The 21511-nt window shown below is 40.1% G+C and overlaps 2 protein-coding genes across 2 annotated transcripts; one reads left to right on the top strand and one right to left on the bottom strand.

Annotated features, from left to right (window-relative positions):
• The first annotated feature begins 2447 nt into the window (after nt 1-2447).
• cyp7a1 (cytochrome P450, family 7, subfamily A, polypeptide 1) lies at nt 2448-7393 on the top strand. The gene is made up of 8 exons (XM_028019472.1): nt 2448-2530; nt 3235-3475; nt 3565-3774; nt 3953-4147; nt 4250-4449; nt 5978-6111; nt 6264-6442; nt 6714-7393. The coding sequence occupies exons 1-8, from the start codon at nt 2448-2450 to the stop codon at nt 7014-7016; spliced, it is 1545 nt and encodes a 514-aa protein (XP_027875273.1). The 3' UTR covers nt 7017-7393.
• Nucleotides 7394-9788: 2395 nt separating this feature from the next.
• tmem70 (transmembrane protein 70) lies at nt 9789-19288 on the bottom strand. Its single transcript, XM_028021219.1, has 3 exons — nt 19087-19288; nt 16273-16372; nt 9789-10412 (listed from the first exon to the last, which is right to left on the bottom strand). The coding sequence occupies exons 1-3, from the start codon at nt 19201-19203 to the stop codon at nt 9976-9978; spliced, it is 654 nt and encodes a 217-aa protein (XP_027877020.1). The 5' UTR covers nt 19204-19288; the 3' UTR covers nt 9789-9975.
• Between the last annotated feature and the right edge of the window lie 2223 nt (nt 19289-21511).

The following is a 21511-nucleotide window of genomic DNA, read 5'->3' on the forward strand; positions in this document are numbered from 1 at the left end:
TAGACACTCTGCTCCTTTGTCATTGCTGGCCTCCAGACTGTAATTTTCTAGCATAAGATTTATGTTTTTTCTGTCAGAAGAATGGCACCCAGAGACAATGCTTCCTTTGGGGAATGAATAATTCAAATATTACTTCTGCCAGGTTTAAGGCTTTTGGTAAGCAGTCCTGTCTCTGCCAGCAGAGTCAAAGTGGGAAGGGTACATCTCTTTGTTGTCGCCCCTACAAATGGTGGGCTGAAAGGGAGGGGCATCGTGTGGCGTAGAGGGTATACTGGGCTCCCCCACTCTGTCCTGCCTGCTGTCAAAAAAATAAAAGATAAAAACAAAAAAGCACACTAGTGCCAGTAAGAAACAAATTATAAAAAATAAAAGGAGAAATAAAGAGTTTCTTCAGGAGGGATCTTGTCGCACTCAAACAGTGAAACTCACTTTCTTGCTGCTGAAACTGAAAGTAGGTTAATGCATTGCATTGTAGGATTAATAGTTTTTATACCACTCTCCTACTGTACAGTCCTTTATTTAAATCAAATCAAATCAAATTTTATTTGTATAGCACATTTCAGCAGCAAGACATTTCAAAGTGCTTTACATCATATCCAACACAGAAACACAATGCAACATAGAATCAATAATCAAAACACAGCATTAAGTCAAGTTCCATCAATAAATTTGTAATTGATTACGTTTCAAATACAATCCTAAACAGGTGGGTTTTTAATTGAGTTTGCATCCATAAAAGGTTTACCTGTTACACTCCTACTGTGTTATATGGAACAAAACACCTGTTGCTATTTTTATTCCCACTCACTCTCACAATCACACAGTTTAAAACAATGTAGACGCATTTTAATGGGCTTCTGGCACAAGACTCCGTACACCTCTTTCATGGAATTTCGAGCAGGGACTCCACCGTCCCTCATGGGACTGGTGTAGTGCCAAGTATCTTTACCTCTTAGTAAAATCTCAGACTGATAACCAGTTGAAAAGGAGTAAATATTAAAGATTTACCATAGACCATTCAGAAGATTCATCTCTTAACCTTCTTTGATTGCAGCTTTTGAAGTTGTGCTGAGTTCATTTTCCATCCAAGCAGATATTTGTCATGAAGTGGTGCGGTGAGGGGTGGTGAGGCAGACGCAGCGGACCCAGGTAAGATGAATAATGATTTTAATGAAAAGCACAGTCCAAACAACCGGCAGCACGCACATTGACAACGGATTGACACTGAATTGACAAGACATTGACAAGGATCCGACGAGGAGCAAGGAACACAGGTGGAGTTAAATACACAGCGGGTAATCACAGAACGAGACACACCTGGGAACAATCAAGGGGAGAACAGGACAACGAAGAGACTCAAGGACACAGAAAACTCTAAATAAACACAGAAAAACACAGATCCTGACAATATTAAGATTAAGTCTGTAACTGCAGACTCTCTGGTCTTACAAGACTTAACTGACTGGTGAAAATGTGAAAACCTATCACTCTGAAAGAGATTTCAAAGCTTTTTAAATGGACTTTCTGATTCTACCTTCTGCTATGCTCCCTAAAAGACAGACTGGACAGGTGTCATGTTGGGGTTGAAGCTTTACTTTCACCATGGCCTCGTCCTACTGCTCACACTTACTCAAACTTTACAGAATTTTCTTTATTATTTTTATGGTGTTTGTTGTTTTTAGATGTGGTTTTTCTTGATAAACCAGTTTCATTTTCCATCCAAACCAGTTCCAACAGTTCAAATGCAACCGAAACAAAGGTGAGACCTTGAATCTATTTACTAACCCTGATGCCGTATCAGAAAACAGTCTTTCAGTAACATTGTCCATGGACTCTGGTCAAGGCCATCACTCTTGCACACGCTATGCATGGAATTCCAGTTCCTAGAGAGATCCCTGAGAGATTAGCAACCTGGTGTTTCATGTTTTCACAATATCCCATGATATTTTAAAAATTACAACTTTGTTTTATTATCAAGTCTGAAAGTTTAAAAAAAATACAAAAAACCATTAAAAGATTAAATGATCAAAGAATCATCTTTGAAAAAGCCCATTGCAGACAAGACATAACTTATGTTTACTTAACATACTTTTGTAATATGCCTGAAGCAAATCATACACGTTATGTGAAGCAACATGCAACTTTAAGCTCACCTTTCCAGCGGTCCCTCCCATAAGGAGGAGGAATATAAAAGCTGTCACTTGCTGCCTGTTTCATCACAACAGATATATGCACTTACTTTTCCAGTGAATGGCAGCAACAATTGATCCTAAGTATTTCTGCACTAGAACAGAGAACTTCTATGAGAATTCCTATGGGACTTTCAACTTTAATAAACTTAATTTGATTGATCTGTATGGGGCAGTACTAACAAATAAGTCACTTTCAGATTCGGATCTTGTTCTTATCTTAATTGTCGATATCGTCGTCACCATTGTAACATTCAAATGATGATAAGTATTGCTTTGATCTGGGGAGTAGTGGTTGGATTTTGTTGCCTGTTGTGGCTTGCTCTGGGGATAAGACGCAGGTAAGACTGGACTGATGAAATGTAAAATGCTACAGTACTTGGACTTTGTTTTATTTCGTCCTTTTTCATGAAATTTCTGTTTTTAACCTTTTGGTGTAATCCATAAATAACTTTATGATTTAAAAAAGGTGATGAGAGGAACAATAATTGTAATACAACCTTTCTTTAGCCTGGAAGGTGTCATCGAGATCCAGCATCTCTTATTACAAAATGATTTGTTACATTGCTGATTTACAGAAACTGTTACTGTGTTATTTATAAAGTGTCAGTGATCATTGCTATGAAGTGATGAGTCATTGTGGCTGCAATTGAGCAAGAAACACAATGTTTTGCTCCTGGTTGTTAGGAGGATGTTTGTTTAAAAAAATAGTAAGATAGATAAGAGTTCAGTAAGTCTAAAAATGTCCGGCAACACTGCATCCGCAGAAAAACATGAATCAAATGACTTTTTGTTTATTTTTTTTATCTTTTAATTAAGGTGGAATTATACTTTAAGTGTGTATGTATACAATACATCCAGTATCTCTTACTATATCTGAAAATATGTGGGATTTCACAAGTATGACTATTTTATTTACCACAAATTTACCATATTTACAACAATGTAGATTTTGCAGCGAGTGAATATCAACGTCATTAAAGAGTTGACCATGTTAAAAGGGGGAATTTTAAAAATGTTATTGCTATTTTGGTGCTTTCTGCAGGCAAGCTGGTGAGCCTGTCATTGAAAATGGTTTTATTCCCTACCTGGGCTGTGCTTTGCAATTTGGGGCAAACCCTCTTCAGTTCCTTCGCAGCCGGCAGAAGATGTATGGTCATATTTTCACCTGCAAGATAGCAGGCCAATACATTCACTTCCTGTGTGACCCCTTCTCCTACCACTCAGTCATCAGACAAGGAAGACACCTTGATTGGACAAAATTTCATTTTGCTACATCTGTTAAGGTAGACACTGGTATTAATCAAACATATTGAGAAGAAAATATCTTAAGCTACAAGAACTTTAATAATAATCCATGACCTTCCATCTCTAGGCATTTGGTCATGACAGCTTTGACCCTCGTCATGGTTACACCACAGAAAACCTTCACCAAACCTTTCTGAAGACGCTGCAGGGGGAAGCTCTGCCCTCCCTGATAGAAACTATGATGGGCCACTTGCAAGATGTCATGCTTACGTCAGACAGACTTAGTCCAAGTGAAGATGAGTGGCAGGTGGACGGGATCTTTGCCTTCTGCTACAAGGTGAGCAAGTCTTCTCATCTTCCAGAGGATGAGAAGACTTGATTCAGTGGATTCCATCAATAAAGAAAGTGTTTTCAGATATTGGGCAGACTGTGTTTAAGGAATAGGATTACTGCGTCGAAAGGGGATGTATTGTAGCCAGTCCTGATACAGTCCTCTCTGTTTTGGCGTTAAATAGGTCATGTTTGAAGCTGGCTACTTGACTCTGTTTGGTAAAGAGCTTGGAGAAGACAAATGTCACATCAGACAGGCTGCACAGAAAGCGTTGGTCCTCAACACTTTGGAAAACTTCAAGGAGTTTGACAAGATATTTCCTGCTCTTGTAGCTGGCTTGCCCATCCATGTTTTCAAGAGTGCCTACAGTGCCAGAGAGGTCAGTGCATAGTACTCAAGATAATGTCAGGATGCAAAAATATTAAGTCATAACAGCTTTCTTAGTCCTTTGAATTTCATTTTTATGTTATTTAATTTGCAGAACCTAGCAAAGACGATGCATGCAGAAAACCTGTCCAAGAGGCACAACATGTCTGACTTGATCTCTATGAGGATGATACTGAATGACTCCTTATCTACATTCAATGATGTGAGCAAAGCTAGAACCCATGTTGCCCTGCTTTGGGCTTCACAGGCTAACACACTGCCTGCTACATTCTGGAGTCTATTTTATATGATTAGGTAAGAAAATTGCTCTCCAGTGTTTCTCAGTTCCGGTGCTCAGGGGCCACAGCCTGCATGTTTTAGGTGTTTCCCTTCTGTCACACACCTACTTGAATAAGTGGGTGATTAACAGGCTTCTGTAGCACTTGATGGCATGCAGATGAGCTCATGCAAACATTTGAATCAGGAATTGAGACCGGACTTGAGAAACTCTGCTTTAGAGCAACATTTCCTTATTAGCACAATGGTCATTATGTGTTGCTGTATTACAGATATTTGATTTGGAAGTTAAACAACAAGCCTACTGTCCTGAGCACCAGCTTCTGGTGAGCTGTGCTGGAAGATTGTATGGAAAATTGTTAGAAATTTTTAACACACTGTTATTGCTGTATACTAGCTTCCATATTTATAACAATTAATAAAGCCTCCCTTCTCAATAGGCCATTAAATGTTCAAATGTTAATTGTTTTCTTAACCAATAACTTAATATTGCCCAACAACATAAAACCTCCTAATAATTAGGGGTGGTTTCTGATATGGGTGACCTGGGCAACCACTCAGGGTGGCATGAGAATGTTGAGTTGAGCAGGTGACACCTCTCTGCAAACAAAATGACGCAATTTTTGTCACGTGTCTTCGTCAGTGACAGCCGATTTTGGCACACTGAATGAAGTAAACAATATTTTGCAAATAATGCAATAAATTGTTTGTTATGCAATTGGCATAAAAACCCTTTAAAACGTATTATGTCTAGCCGATAATCTAATAGTACATAATAAATCCTTGTTTCTTGGAAATAAGATTTATTAATCATGTTACTTCTGTTTATATGCTGTTTGCTCTCTGAAAGCTGGCAGAGTGGATGGCATAATCCTCACAGGACACCAGCAGCACCTTGCTGCACATTCTCTTAAAAAGGCTTAACACCAATTTGAGAACAGTGTCTTGTACAAAATATTTAATATACTGACAAAATGCTTATATATGTGGATTTATAATTTTGGTAGTCATTATTTTATTATTTAGAGTGAGGTACAGTTATTACACCTAATGTAATGGGCTATAAATTAAGTTGACAAAAATGATCATTGGTCACATGACACCTTTCATTCTCAAATTATTATAATATGCTACAAAAGTAACACAAGAACTATCCAGTAATGTAATAATATTAACTTATACAAGTGGAAAGTTATTATGGTATTACCATTCAAAATGTTTATTGTATTGGCTAAATTTTTCACGTTGTATGTGTATGTTTTGTATGGTTGTATTTTTTTTTTAGGTATTTCTGTTTTAATATACAACAGTGTAGTAAACCTAGGGGGTTTTGAAATGTGCTACAGAAAATGGTCTATAGAAACCTATTTTAAATAAACCATTTAAAAAGGTTTTAAATAGTTTAAACCCATTTGGAAACTAAACTCTTGATAACAATAAATTGAAAGATTTCTTTTATGTTTGTTGTAAAATCAAAAAATGTCATAAAATACAGGCAACAACAGATAAAGAAACACAACTGAAATGACTTCATACTTGTGCCCAGGAGCCCAGATGCTCTGAAAGCAGCTCAAAAAGAAGTCCGGAAAGTTCTGAGGGATTCAGGTTTGACAATGGACCATGATGAGCCAAACATGCTAAACCTGAGCAGAGACCAGTTAGACAACATGCCTGTGTTGGGTAAGATTACTAAAATATATCTTTGATTTCTACAAAATGAGTATCAAATATGTGTAACACAGGAAATTCAAGTTTTGAATATTTTACTTTTTCATTCAGTTAAGAAAATTTGTATTGTCAATACTTTTTTTTTTTTAATCTACTGATTATAGACAGCATCATGAAAGAAGCCATGCGGCTTTCCAGTGCCTCTTTGAATATTCGGGTTGCCAAAGAGGATTTCCTGCTTCACCTTGACAACCAAGAAGCTTACCGTATTAGGAAAGATGATGTCATAGCCCTGTATCCACCCATGGTGCATTATGATCCAGAAATCTATGAAGATCCTTATGTAAGATCCCACATTATCCTAACCTGCTGGACTTCCTTAGATAGAATACTTTTTAAAATCAATTTGAATAATAAACTTGACCACTTTGTTTGATAAATATGATCAATTGGAGGGAATATATGACTTTAATTGAATTGACTTTTTTTCCAAAGGGCTTTGAGATGATGTGTTGTCAATTGGTGCTATATAATCAAACGGAAATGAATTGAATCTACAAAGTGAAACATTGCTCTCTATTGCTCTTCATTTCTCATTCTCTTCCTTCTTGCAGGAGTACAAGTTTGACCGTTTCCTGGATGAGAAAGGTCAGGAGAAAACCACGTTTTATCGCAATGGGCGGCGGCTGCGTTACTTCTACATGCCCTTTGGCTCGGGGGTCACAAAATGCCCTGGAAGATTTTTTGCTGTGTATGAGATCAAGCAGTTTCTAACTCTGATGCTGTCCTGCTTTGACATGGAATTATTAGACCCTGCTATCAGAGTTCCTCCTCTAGACCAGTCCCGTGCCGGTCTGGGAATTCTCCAACCTACATATGATGTGGACTTCAGATATAAGAGGAAGGAGAACCACTAAACCCAGTGCTTGCCGTGCTGATTGACTGAATTATTTACTGTAGATAATGTAAATTTTACAGTACAATAGGACATCTGTGTGTAAATAGACTAAATTATTTTTCAATGTCCTGTTTTTTTTTTTTTTTTATAAAATCAGGTTGTAGAAAATAGGCTGTATGGGATCATTAGAAATGATCACATATTTCCAGATCTTTACTGGCATTCTGTCATATTCAGTACTTCTCAGAGCCATGTACACTAAATAGTTATAAACAGTACTTACAAACTCAACTCACCATGAACTTTAAATGTGCAGGTTAATAAAAATCTAAAGAAATAATAAAGGCACATTAGCAAAATCACAAATAAGTATTAATTAAAATTTGATTACATTTATTGATTTTCCTGTGATTTATGTCACTGCATGAGCAAATGCCAAACCTGCAAACTCCAAGCTACATCTTAACCAGGTGGACACGGCATCTGCTATCAGAGGGCAGATTATGGGGATCCCCCTTAGCAGCTCAGTGTGGAGGAGCAATGCCAGGAGCATGTGTTAACTCTTGGAGCAGAATGACTGTGCCAGCAGCATGGCTCCCAAAAGAAAAGGCACGTAATGAAAAAGTGAGAAATGGTGCAGATCTGGTCAACATTTTGTTGGAACTGTACTTTTGCACTGGCTAGTGTGAACACCAGAACTACATAACAGTAGGTTGGCATATTATTCCTGGTTTGGGTTTTCTTTTCAATAAAGTTTATGTGAGGATATTGATACACACATCTTTGTGTGTATTCAAATTGAGAGGTTGCAGATCCTGCTAACATCATTGTAGATTTTAATCTTAGCTACTTGACGCTTTTGGCATTTTGTCTTTCGGACAAAATAAAATATCTGGGTTTATTTGGGGTCATCAAAACCATAACCTCTACGTTCTCCATTGGTGTGTGTTGCTGCAAACAACATAATGCGGCTCAACTGAAATAGGTGGAAATTAGAGCCAAACGTATGACAATGATGTCACCTCTGATTTAGCCACACCACCAAGATCATGCTCCATCAAAAACTCTGCGTGCTTCAAAGCAAGTGAGACCAACTTGTTGTCCGTCTGCTAGCTGAAGATCATCTTGATAAGCTTAAGGGGGTAAGAGATGGAGCTTTAAATTTGGTACTACTTGGCCATTGTGAGTGAAAGTTATAGCGTTTCATTTGCTTTGGCAAGTTCGCCAAGTCTGCCACTTGGTCACTCCCTCTAAACATGCTCAGAAACTCATGATATTGATAACTTTTAATCCCCCATCCCTTAATTGTATCCTGAACAAAAATGAAGCCGGCAGTGTGTAAACATGAAAAATGTCTGAAAATGGCCGCCTCTCTATACATCTTAGAGCAGGGGAGCTCAAGTCCAGTCCTCCTGCAACTTTTAGATGCATTCTTACTCCACCAGACCAGGATCAGCTCTGAACAGGCCTGGCAACGAGCCATTCATTTGATTCAGGTGTGTTGGAGCAGGGAAGCATCTGAAAGTTGCAGGACGGTAGACTGAAAGTGAACACCCTTGTTTTAGAGCAGTGGTCCCCAACCACCGGCCCAATTGGTACTGGGCCGCACAAAAAATAATGAACTACTTCCGGATCTTTTATTTTGAAAATCCTAAACCGGATTTTACTGGTTACGTCTTGCGCGTCAAAATTGAGCCAACTTGCAGCAGAATGAGTAACAAAACAACATCGGAGTACTGCGCGCGCGCACCCCCCAACAACAGCATCGGACTCAATTCTTACGACGCGTGAGCGTCAAAAATGGTTTTTTGACAAAAAATATTTTGTGACAAAATAGTTTTTTGTTGTTGTTTAAATTATCTGTGGATAGTAATCGGTCGTGGGTTGTGGTGTTTTGAAACATGAAGTTGCTCATTTGGCTTGGAAATAAACAGACATAAACCCCAGAATGTGTCTGACATCCAGTTAGTTTTAGCTCTCCATGCTCTCCATGTCCATCATTTCCCAGATGATCCGTCCCGTTGTGTCTTTGTTAATGTCAAGTTAATATTTTACCTGACAGACGTCGAGCTTCACGTTGCGCTACAAAAAACTGCTAACATGGAGACTAATATGAACAGTGCATTGAACGTGAAAACAGCCACGAATGAACGAGTCCGTAAAGCTGTGCAACTAAACAAAATTCAAATTATTAATATTGAGATAAGTGCCATCTGAGTTGTGGAGCGGCAGGAGTTTTGTGCTCTGACCGCAAATGCAGGGCCGTAACACAGAACCTGGAGGCTGGTGGTGGTGGTGGGCGGGGGGGGTGCTCTAAATCCCATTTATAGTTTTCCAGACAAAAGTGAAACTCACAACACGCAAAAATTACTTTTTCTTTTTTGGACTGTTGTAACCATTAAACCATGTGCCCTTCACTTCCTCCTTCTAAGTAAGTATAGTCAAAGCTCCATGTCATTTTTGTATTTAGGGTTGTTGTCAGCAGATGCTGAAAGTAACTAAAAGTAACTTGTAATCTAACAGTTATTTTCCAAATCAAGTAGTAATCAAGTTACTTTTTCAAGGAGTAATCAGTTATCTGATAAAAGCTACTTTTTCAAAGTAACTTTTATCATTGGACATTAGCTTAATTTTTTTTAATTAAATTTAAATTAATTACATTTTCAAAGATGCTCTAATTTATTGTGATGCACCTATTCTGTAAAGTGAAAGTAGAAATTAACTGACATTCCTGATGCGTCAAACCCTTTAGATGTCGGTCGGTCTAACTGACATGGAAAGCCAGGCTGTCCTGATACTTAATAGTTTTTATTAAAACCAGCACATTAAACCACTAAGCATAGAAATATCACCAAGAGGTAAAGATGCTTGTGAAAAACAATACATGAATGATGTATACCTCTACAAATAAGAAAAAAATTATTTTGCCTATTTCTATTGTTAATGAATTAATCTAACATTAAGGCCGTCTTCAGTCTTCAGGTTTTGTCCATGTCCTCTTTGGTAAAGCTAAAGGGCTTATCGTAGCCCATGAGATGGTTATAGTCATGAGGAATGGGGAAAAGGTCTGGGTTCACAAAGAGCCCCATGGGGCCAGCATAGAAGTTGGCGAACATCTTGCTGACAGCTGGGATCCGGACTTGACTCTGATGGAACACACAACGTTTCTCAGTCAGGAAGACACTATAGGTGATGGCAGTGTAGGTATCTCTATCTGGATTGTGGTACAGACGAATAACGTAGCCCTTTGTGATGAAATGAAGGATGACGGGGGTGAGGAAGGTGAAGAAGCCGATGATGCCACAGGAAATAACCTCAAGGGCAATGTTACCCAGTCCCAATCCAGTCTTCAAAAGGATTTGAGGCATGAGGATGAGGCTGGCGCCGCTGGTACTATAAGAAAACATCTTCACCCCTGTATAAACAAGATTCACAGGTCATTGCAAAAAGTAATAAAAAACACCTTGTATATGAATTCTAATTTAGACAGCAATTTTTTTTCCAAACAGACCTTCAGAGCAAAATAAGTGGTTAGGAGAACAAAACTTAGGACATACAGAAGACAAAAATATAGGAAAACAAGTACCAGCAGAGTGAAAGAAAGAAGGATTGAACTTTTTGGGTTGTGGATCTACAGACGTTGTACCTGCATCTCCAAATGGAAAACAAATTCAGAGGGACTTACCATAATTTGAAAAACTTATACACAAAGCAGGGGCTCTGCAACCCAGAGCTCCAGGACCTCTAGCCATTATTTAGATTTTCTTCTTCCTTTTCAGAATTTGCCATTTCCAGGCACTTTGATGAGGACAGGGTCAGACCTGTGGTGGGTAATTTACTATATATTACCCACTCATTTTTTTTTTTGATGAGATGGCGGCGCCCAAAATGGCTGCGGCTGCATGGGCTCTCGACAACTTGCGAGTATTTGAGCAAAATACGCCGCCTAAAACGCTACAAACTTTGCATCCACTCAGTAAGTTAGCATATGATCGCCAGCGTCTGCTGGAATTACGATCATCAAGTGATTTTGGACTCATAAATACGACTACTCTGGAGTGTTTACGTGATCTCGGAGTGCTACGGAGGCAAGACCCAGCGGCCCGCAGCGCAGCGGACTCGCCTAGCAGCACTAGTCGGAGGAGGAGAAAGCGAAGGCGGTGCGACCAGCAGCGGAAGCGCGGCTGTCGAAGTGGACTAACAGCTAAGCTAAACGCTAACCCCCACAGATCGCCGCTTCCGTCCATCTTCCTCTCCAACGTCCGCTCTCTGGACAACAAAATAGACCATCTGCAACTAGAACTGTCTTCAAAGAGACAGTTCTAGTTGCGCTCTCATTCTGACGGAGACATGGCTCAACTCGACCATACCGGACAACGTTGTTAGCCTGGAGGGGCTCGCTACATTCCGCGCAGACAGGAGCAGCGCTCTCAGCAGCAAAACCCGATGGGGGGGGCTGTGTATTTACATCAACAACAACTGGTGTAAAAATGCCATGAATGTCGCCAGTTACTGCTCCCCGGACATCGAGCTTCTGACTGTTAACTGCAGACCATTCTACCTGCCCAGGGAGTTTACTGTTGTTAGCATCACTGCTGTGTATGTGCCCCCCAGTAAACACTAAAGACACTAAAGAGGCTATGAGTGTTCTCTACCGGACCATCAGTGAGTTGCAATCCTCACACACAGAAGGTGTTTTCATCATTGCTGGGGATTTTAACCAGGCCAACATGAAGACTGTTCTCCCTCACTTCAACCAGTATGTGGATTTTCCAACCAGGGGAGTGAATACTCTAGACTTGGCCTACACCAACATCAAAGAAGCATTCAGAGCAGCCCCCCGCCCCCACCTTGGCTCTTCAGACCACCTATCTGTCATGCTAATTCCTGCACACAAGCCCCTGCTGATCAGAACAAAACCTACAGTGAGGCAGGTGAGAGTGTGGACTGAGGGGGCCATGGAGGCACTCCAGGACTGTTTTGAGTGCTCTGACTGGGAGATGTTCAAGGCAGCAGCCACTTACAACGACCAGATCAACATCGATGAGTACGCCATGACTGTGTCAGCCTACATCAACAAGTGCACAGAGGACGTCAGCATCACTAAGAACATTATCACCCGGGCCAACCAAAAACCCTGGATGACTAAGGAGGTACGGGAAATGCTAAAAGCACGGAACTCAGCCTTCAAGTCTGGCGACAAGGAGGCACTGAGGACAGCAAGAGCAAACTTGAACCGTGCTATCAGGTTAGCAAAGCGAACCCACAGTCAGAAAATACAGGAGTTCTTCCACGACACCAGCAACACCAGGAGTATGTGGCAAGGCATAAAGGCGATCACAGATTACAATCCATCCTCCACCCCAGTGGGTGAAATTGATGCTGACTTTCTAAATGGACTCAATAACTTCTTTGGGAGGTTCGAGGCACTGAACAGTACTCCGGCAAAGAAAACTGTTCCCCACCAGGAAGAGGAGGCACTCTGCCTGGACACAGCCGATGTGTTGAAGACTCTGAAAAGAGTCAACCCACGGAAGGCCCCAGGCCCCGACAACATACCTGGGCGGGTGTTCAGGGAATGCGCAGGTCAGCTGGCTGGTGTCCTAACAGACATTTTTAACACCACACTGGACCAAGCCACAGTGCCAGCCTGTCTCAAAACTGCCTCCATCATTCCGGTGCCAAAGAAACCTCAAGTCACCTCTTTCAACGATTACCGGCCTGTGGCACTGACTCCCATCATGATGAAGTGCTTTGAAAGGCTGGTAAAAGAACACATCGTCTCCAGACTCCCCTCCACATTCGACCCGTTCCAGTTTGCCTACCGCCGAAACCGCTCCACTGAGGACGCTATCTCCTCCGCCCTACACCTGAGCCTGGCTCACCTGGAGGAGAAGAACACTCATGTGCGGATGTTGTTCCTGGACTTCAGCTCAGCGTTCAACACAATCATCCCACAGCATCTGGCAGAAAAACTGGGACACCTGGGCTTCGGCACCCCCCTGCACAACTGGCTGCTAGACTTCCTCACCGACAGACCTCAGTCAGTCCGGCTCCCCTCAGGGCTGCGTCCTCAGCCCTCTGCTGTTCACTCTGATGACACACGACTGCGTCCCCAGGTTCGCCACCAACCACATCGTAAAGTTCGCGGACGACACAACGGTGGTGGGCCTCATCAGAGACGACAACGACCTGGACTACAGAGAGGAGGTGGAGCAGCTGGTGGACTGGTGCAGAGACAACAGCCTGATCCTGAACGTTGACAAGACGAAGGAGATGATCGTCGACTTCAGGAAGAACCGGCCCAGCCACGCTCCACTGCTCATCAACAGCTCGGCTGTGGAGGTGGTCAGCAGCACCAAATTCCTGGGGGTGCACATCACTGACGACCTGACCTGGACTGTGAACACCACGTCTCTGGTCAAGAGGGCACAGAAACGTTTGTATTTCCTGCGGAGGATGAGAAGAGCACACCTGCCCCCGCCCATCCTCAGGACGTTCTACAGAAGCACCATAGAGAGCATTCTGACCAGCTGCCTCTCTGTGTGGTGTGGAGGCTGCAGCGCCTCCGACTGGAAGAACGTGAGGAGAGTGGTTCGGACAGCAGAGAGGATCATCAGGGCCCCCCTTCCCTCCATTCAGGACATTTCATCCCAGCGCTGCGTGTCCCGAGGCCGAAACATCGTCAGTGACCCCTCACACCCCCACCATGGACTGTTCTCCCTGCTGCCCTCTGGAAAGAGGTTCCGCAGAATCCGGTGCAGGTCCACCAGGTTCTGAAACAGCTTTTTCCCACTTGCCATCAGACTGCTGAACTCTTAACTGGACTGCACTCAAAAACTGGTCTCCACTTCATACCTTGCACATGTACATAGCTAAGTAACTTCTATTTTACTGTCATTCCTGCACTTTATATTTTATATTCATATTTATATTCATATTTTATACTGTATTTTATTTTATTCTGGAGTAACCTCATAACATTGGAACCTCAAAACATTGTCTTAGACTTAGACTTAGACTTAGACTGACTTTATTGTCATTTTGCTTGCACAGGGTGAATACAGAACGAAATTTCGTTGCATATGGCAACGAAATTGCCATATGCAACGAACCGTATGCAACGAAATTCCGTTCTGTATTCACCCTGTGCATGCAAAATGACAATAAAGTCAGTCTAAGTCTAAGTCTATATAGTAACATCTGCTGATCATGTTATATTACGTGTTCACCAAGCAAACCTGTTTGGGTCACACATTCAAGGTTGGATGTTGTTTTTCTACAGCTGCATAGGAACCAGATGATCATTCCCTTGTTTTGGATCCCTTATTGCTGCTATAAAACCTCTGTGTTGACTCTGCCTGGCAGAGCTTTTATTCACAACTGCTTCATTATTGTCATTTAAGCTCTCTGTATTCAAAATACAAATGAACCTACAAAATATTGAGTGATTTCATCAAGCAGTGCTTGGTAATTATATTTTTCTTTAACAGACTGCACTTCAGAAAAAGGGCTTTGCAATTGCAGGCTGATCTTCTATGCTGGAGGCATTCACACAAACAGGAACTCAATCCCTGTTTACAAAAGTGTACGAAGTTTCCGCACACTTTCTGCCACGCTTCTTCTTCTGTGCTGTTTTCACCATCCAACTTTTACATTATTCAGCTTGTTCTGCTAATGCCAGCTATATCCTTTGGTATTCATAACCTTTATACTTTTTATAATATTCAGATTTTTATGAATTTTTCAGCCCCATTGAAATGAGCAGCTCCCTCCTGTGGCAGAATTGAGAATTACAATATAAAATGTCATTTGTGTTTCAGCCCCTGTTCAACTAATGACAATGAATCATCCAGTTTCAAAGCTGTCAGGGAGGAAACAAGACAGCAGCCATCTTGAGTTTGGACAGTTAAACAGCTTACAGACTTGCTGACAATACCTGGGGAAAGTGATTAGTTTTAAAGGACTGTTTCATATAACTTTACATACAGGTTGTTTAAGCATTTTACATCCAGTAGATTATTGGTCGCTAATATGCTATGGTTGCATGGCGTGTTAAAATTTGCATTGTCAGCTATCATGCTAGCAAAACTAACATAATTATGATACTGTTAAGGAAAATGATTATTTAAGTGCTAAAATACTTACAACATGTGTAAAGGTATAGCCAACACTTTTATGTGGAACAGTTTTCTGTTGAGCATGTGGGAGCTGACAATAGCAGACATTTAAACAAGCAGGGCTTTTTTCCTCCCCCGCTGAAGACAGAGTAATAAATTTACATTCCGATAGGGGGCAAAAGACTTCTTGGCGCCTCTCCCCGTACCAGACAGAGATGAACGCGAAGTGGTCCGCCCTTTTACTTAGACAAAAACCAGACATCTGAGCTGCAATGAGGGGAGTTTCCAAGTTTCTCTGGGGGGCCGAAACAGGTCTCTGATTGGTTGAACAACAGAACGCCTTCGTTGCATAAATTAAAATACGGAAACACCTCTTTGTATAAGATGACGTGTAAAGAGAAAGAGAGAGAGTTTTTTCCATCTTTTCTCCACGTGGGCGCCTTTGTCTGTCTGTGTGTTTCGTGTTTGTCTTTGTCTGTTGTTATTTTGTGATAAAATGCATATCCCTGTATCTCTGCAGCTTTGTTAACTGATTCATGCGTTGCTTTTTATGAATTAAACTCTGTGATCTGTGACGTCAACGCGCCTTGTTTAGTTTCGTTTTACAGCTGCCCGCTGCTCGCCGAGAAGATCCAGGTCTTTTAAGGAAGAGACGAGCCAAACGTTTTGTTCAAAGTTTTAGTTTAATTTCTTCCTTTACAATACCCTTTAAGCTAATATCATTTTAACTAATTTGAGCTTTTACATTGTTTTTTTTCATACTGCATGTAGTAAGTTTTTGTAGTCACCATGCTAGTGCTAGCCTAAATGCTAACATTAGTATTTTAGCTAGATTTAGTGTATTTTACCCTACGAACTGTTGGGACCTTTGAATTTAGCTTTGCAAGCACTGTTCTGCACCAGTTTCTAATACTGTTTGGATGAGATGTTTGCATTTTCTCAAAAAACATTCAGCATACAGCATTCAGAGCAAATGCAGTTTTTCTTGTTTGCTTTCTCGGACAATATGCTTCTGCACTGAAATCAAAATATGTTATCCTCCTTAGCATGTCTATGTCAAATTTTATTTGAATTATGACTGGTCCCAAATTTATAATCATCATACATCCACACTTTCTGATGATAAAATGAACAAAACATTTTGAGGTTACTGACCCCTAATAGCAGTCCCCAGGCTGCCCGTGTAAACCAGGTTTCCATCCTCAGCGTAGCTTGTTGTAGAGAGACACCGGCTGCCCTGGCAGGTGGAGTGGACCTGCTTGGACAAATGAATGAATAGACACACACACACACACACACACACAAAGAGTTACATCGATAGGTTCCATTATTTTTGCAAATATGCAAAGAATGCCAGGGGTAGAGTAAAATAAACCTAATCAGAAATTAGTCAATTTAAAAGAAACCCAAATTCAACTGATAGCTTTAAAGTCTTGTAGAGCCTTTGTGAACAATGTAACTCAACATTTTAGCAGTCTTCAACTAACTTTTGACACTGAATTCACCACAGGTACAGATGATGTGATTATATATTTTATTTATCGAGTTCAAAAAACTAAAACTCCTATGACATAAAATCATTACACACCGAGCAATATATTCTAAATGTTTCTTTCTATTTATTTTCTGTTATCCTGGTTCACAGCTAATGTAAATTAAAATTTCCAGTTAATGAGAATATAATTACATAAAACCAATGGTAAAAATAATTTAATATACTAACGTTAGCCTTCGAGGAAATGGGCATTTAGAAAATATGTCCAGCTAGGCTCCTGTACAATATCTACTCCCAGTACTTTGTCAGGGGGTCATTTTGTATGAATTACTGCATCAAGTGCCTCATACAAAATGAACCATTTGATGAAGCCCACATGATCTGCTGTGGTATCTCCCCTCTACTACAGAGGTCTGCGACCTTCAGGCTGTGTTCACACTGCAGCCTGAAGTGACCCAAATTCGATTTTTTTGTCAAATCCGATTTCTTTGCCGGAGCCGTTCACAAAGCCACACACATGCGACCTGTATGTGATCTGCAGTCTGAACGGGCAAAGGACCTGAAAGTGTCCCGCATGCGCAGTAGAGGGCGCAACAGCGTCAGAGTTCTCAGTGATCTGCCAACCGCCATAAAAAGAAGTGCTCAGTGTTTGCGGAAGTAAACATGGAGGCTAACGGTGGAGCATAGCTTACATATTTGAAGTTGTCTTTTTTTATGTATTTAAAAAAAAAAATTATGAACATCTTTGTTTACAAATACAAAGAAAAACAAAGAGACAGAACACAAAATATTGCAAAGTATGCCAGGGGTGTAGATTTCAACAGTAAATACGTTGGTATGGAAAACAAAAAGAATAGAGAGCAGATATTACAGACATGACAAATTAAAAATATTCAGAGATCTACAACATTCATATGTTTACAGCTTCTTTGTTCATACTCTTGGAACTGTTTGACTGACCGTAGCATTGAATGCTATGTGCTGTTATTAAAATATGTAACCCGACTGTGGCCGTTTAATAAATTGTTAAACGATTAAGAAACAATTCTATGTGCTCTGGTAGTTCTTAACACGATTTTTAATGTTTCTGCCACTTCTTCATTACAGTCACATCACACTTATAACAATATTTAACCCTCAAATAGCCAGGATCACACTGGTCACAGATTTTGATGGCCATAATAACCCGTGACTTTACTGTACAGACCTGTAAATTATGTCAGAGTGTAAACCAACTATTTTTCAGAGTTCTGCCACCTCTTCACCACAATCTGAGTGTATTTATAACAATATTTCACTCTCAAATAGCCAAATTTACACTGGTCACAGAATTTGATGGCCATAATAATCCGTGACCAGTATCAATTTGGATACAATCGGATACGTATCGGATATGCAAGTGGCCCAGGAATTTGAAGTGTGCTGTTCAGACTGTCATGACAAGATCAGATACAGTACAGGTCGCATTACGTCAAAAAAATCTGGATTGGGTCACTTCAGCCTGAAGTGTGAATGCAGCCTTAGAGTCAAAGAGCCATAATGCTAAATAAATCAAAATTAAACAATTAAAACGCACAGCTCTAAAGACTGTGTGTACTACAGGGTTTGACAGCATTACGCAGAAAGGACTAGCTGTAGCATTTCTTAGCACATCGGGGCTGCAGTAATCTTTGGCTATGTCTGCTCATTAGGTTTATTTGTTAAAAATAATTACCCAAGTAGCTTTTTTGAGAAAAAAGTACTAATAGGAGTAGTTTTACTGCACTGTACGTTTTACTTGATTGATATTATGAACTATTGCTAGTCTTACTTGAGTAGATTGCTTTTGAATTTAAGGAAATAGACTTCAGTGATTGGAAACATTAGATTCTTAGATTGCTGCAATGTAGGAGCTAATTCTTATGCACTTCTGAGCTTAATTACTCAGCATTTTTTATATGTCACTGTTCACATCATTGTTTATTTTGTCCTAATAAACATAGTTATTTTATTTGAAAGGTTACATAGACAATCATTATATATTTATATTAAATTATAGCCTGCATACTGTGGTCCCAGCCTTCCCCACAATAAAAAATAAGCTAAATTCCTGAGGAGCCAGGTCTGCCTACTGCAGCCCCATCAGCAGCAGCAATCCCTCAACAGCAACATTGTACCCATTAGGAAAAACACAGGCTACCTTTGCTTTGCATTGTTCCCATACGATGACATTGATTCTATTTTAGATTCTTGATTAACATCTGTTGTGATTATGTTATTGTACGATGTTCTAAGATCTTGTTGCATATGCCCCTTTTCAACTTGCCCATCCAAGGGTATTGCTAATCATATATATGATTTTTAGATCCCTTTTTAAAATGAAACGACGTATATTATAAACCAACAACATGGGAATGTCCTCTAAGTGTGTGACTTTAAAGTGAGTGCTAAGCGAAGTAGAGCCAGGCAGCAGCAGCCAGGGTCAGTGGTGTTACCTCGCTGCGGGGCGGAGAAAACCTCCCGACAGTCCGAAGAGACACGTTGTGCCTCCATGAGAGGGAAAAGAAACGCACAGCGGGACGCGGCAGAGACTGAACTAACCTAACCACCATAGCTGCAGAAAACTTTCAAATCAACACTTTGAACGATCATTGCACGATCTGTTCCGGAAGCTCTAGCCACTCCAGTCGCTCATTTGCGCATGGCTGAAGAAATACTTCCGGATTATCTAAAACTGTACATCAATAAATTCTAGCATAATTATTCATATTAAAATACTACTTGTTATGAGAGGACCTGTTTTCCTCGACGACGTTATAATTATCTTAATAAATAATAATTGTCGTTGTGTTCAAAGAATACAAGTACATTTTTGTTCAGAGAACAAAGTACAGTATAGCACACACTAGTAGAAATATCAGCCAGAGGTGTAGAGCATCCTGTACAGAAATTCAAGTTAGATTATGCACTGGGTGTTTTAATTCACCCACAGATTTTTGAATGAGATGGTAACTGAAAGTAGTTAAATACATCAATTTTAAAAGTCACATAGCAAGGGATTTTAATATTGAATTTACATGTGTGAATAAAAACAACTTTGCTAAAAATACAATCAAATCAATTAAATATATATTCTTTTCTTGAATACTTGTGAAACCCAACAACAATATCATCCTAATGTACAACAAAATCCTTACATACTGTTGATTACAAACCAACAGACATCTCCCCAAATCTTTTTGTATGAAACGGGATTGTTAGCTAGTAGCTATAGTTGTTTTGACAATAGACATGAATATTTATTTATATGTTGGTCCATCTCAGGGTGAAAGCTTAACCTTTGATTTTTGAAAAAATACATGTCTCAATAATATTTTGTTTATGTCAGCTCTTTGAAAGTGGTAGCTTTAAGCAAGTTAACTACATGAAATTGTTAACAATGTTATCACCACATGAAGTTAACCCCTTGGACAAATTGTGTTTTTTGAGACAGTGACATGTCTAGTTTAGTTATAATTTCTATTTTTGTAAAAAGGTAGATATAAATTTCTTGATATTATCGTCTTAAACAGGATCCTCTTCCTCTTGAGTTTCGCGAAGCTTTGAGTCCCTCTGACCAACACAGAATTCACTACAGATTGTTAAACCAAAAATAATACACTTTTTGCCAAAACTGGATATACTTCTTTTAACCCAGTGTTATATGTATACTAGGTTCACAAATGTTAACCTAAGGATTCAGAAAGTGTATAATTTACCCATAATGCCTGTTGACAGGAGGCGGTTATGAGCTGTAATTTGAAGTCACAGACTTGGGTTGAAGCCTTAAATACATTTAGGGCCCTTGAACAGATAAACCTACTTTTATACTCCTGATCACTTTTGAATTTGCCTTTGACACAAACTGTTTTATGGTTAAGCAGAAACCAGCAGTGGTTAAACTTAACTGTATGTGTTTTGCTTGACCTCCACATCCATAACTTTATGTTCATTTCTGTACAAATACAGGAGCATTCCATTAATTCAAATATCACTGAAAAGCAAATATCTGGGCTCTGTGTCTTTCATCCATCTTGCTAAACAGATCAAACTTGTCAGGTTGCATGGGGTCAGCTGTGAACAGTCCTGTCCATATCCAGCCACAAATTCTCTACTGGATTGAGATCTGTGCTTTGACTGGGCCCTCCATAACATCCACCTTGTTGTTTTCAACCCATCTCCATGTAGCTTTAGCTGCTTGTTTTGGTTCAGGGCTGAGCCTCTCATATCAACAACAGACTTTTTATCATTCTTAGATTGCACTATGCATGAAACTATATCTACTATTATTAGTGTCATTTGTAATTAGCCTACAGCATTCTACTGATGATTTTAAACCTAGAGTAGCAGCAAACAGGCAAAGATGCTCTAATTAATTAAGTGTGGCATGTTACATTGATTATGTAAAAGGAACATCTGCAAACACTGAATTTACTGCACACAAGTTAGGTTTAGCATTTGGAACAGGTCTGTAAAATGTGCAAAACATGCAATCACTAAAAAATAAGTCCAATAAAGCTCCTGGAGGCCCCTTGGTGGTGTTGGGGCCCTAAGCAGCCGCTTGGCTTGCATATATGGCTTGGGCTCTGCTTCGGGTCGTTGTCTTGATGGAAATGAAATGTTCTCTGAAGCCACAGTTCTCTTGCAGATGGAAACTGCCTTCCAGGATCTCGCTGCATTCATTTGACCTTCTACCTTTACAAGCCTCCAGGGCCTATTGCTGAGAAGCAGATTTACACATGGGCCACATCCCATCCATGTATTGATGATGAAGTTAACTGAACTCCATGGGATGTCAAGGCCTTAGAGATTATTTTGCATTGTGCCTCTTAAGCTAAATCCATGAATGCTATCACCTTTGGTAGTAAGATTTTTTTTACA

The sequence above is a fragment of the Xiphophorus couchianus genome, chromosome 6 (genome assembly GCF_001444195.1).
Source record: "Xiphophorus couchianus chromosome 6, X_couchianus-1.0, whole genome shotgun sequence".
NCBI classification, from domain to species: Eukaryota; Metazoa; Chordata; class Actinopteri; order Cyprinodontiformes; family Poeciliidae; genus Xiphophorus; species Xiphophorus couchianus.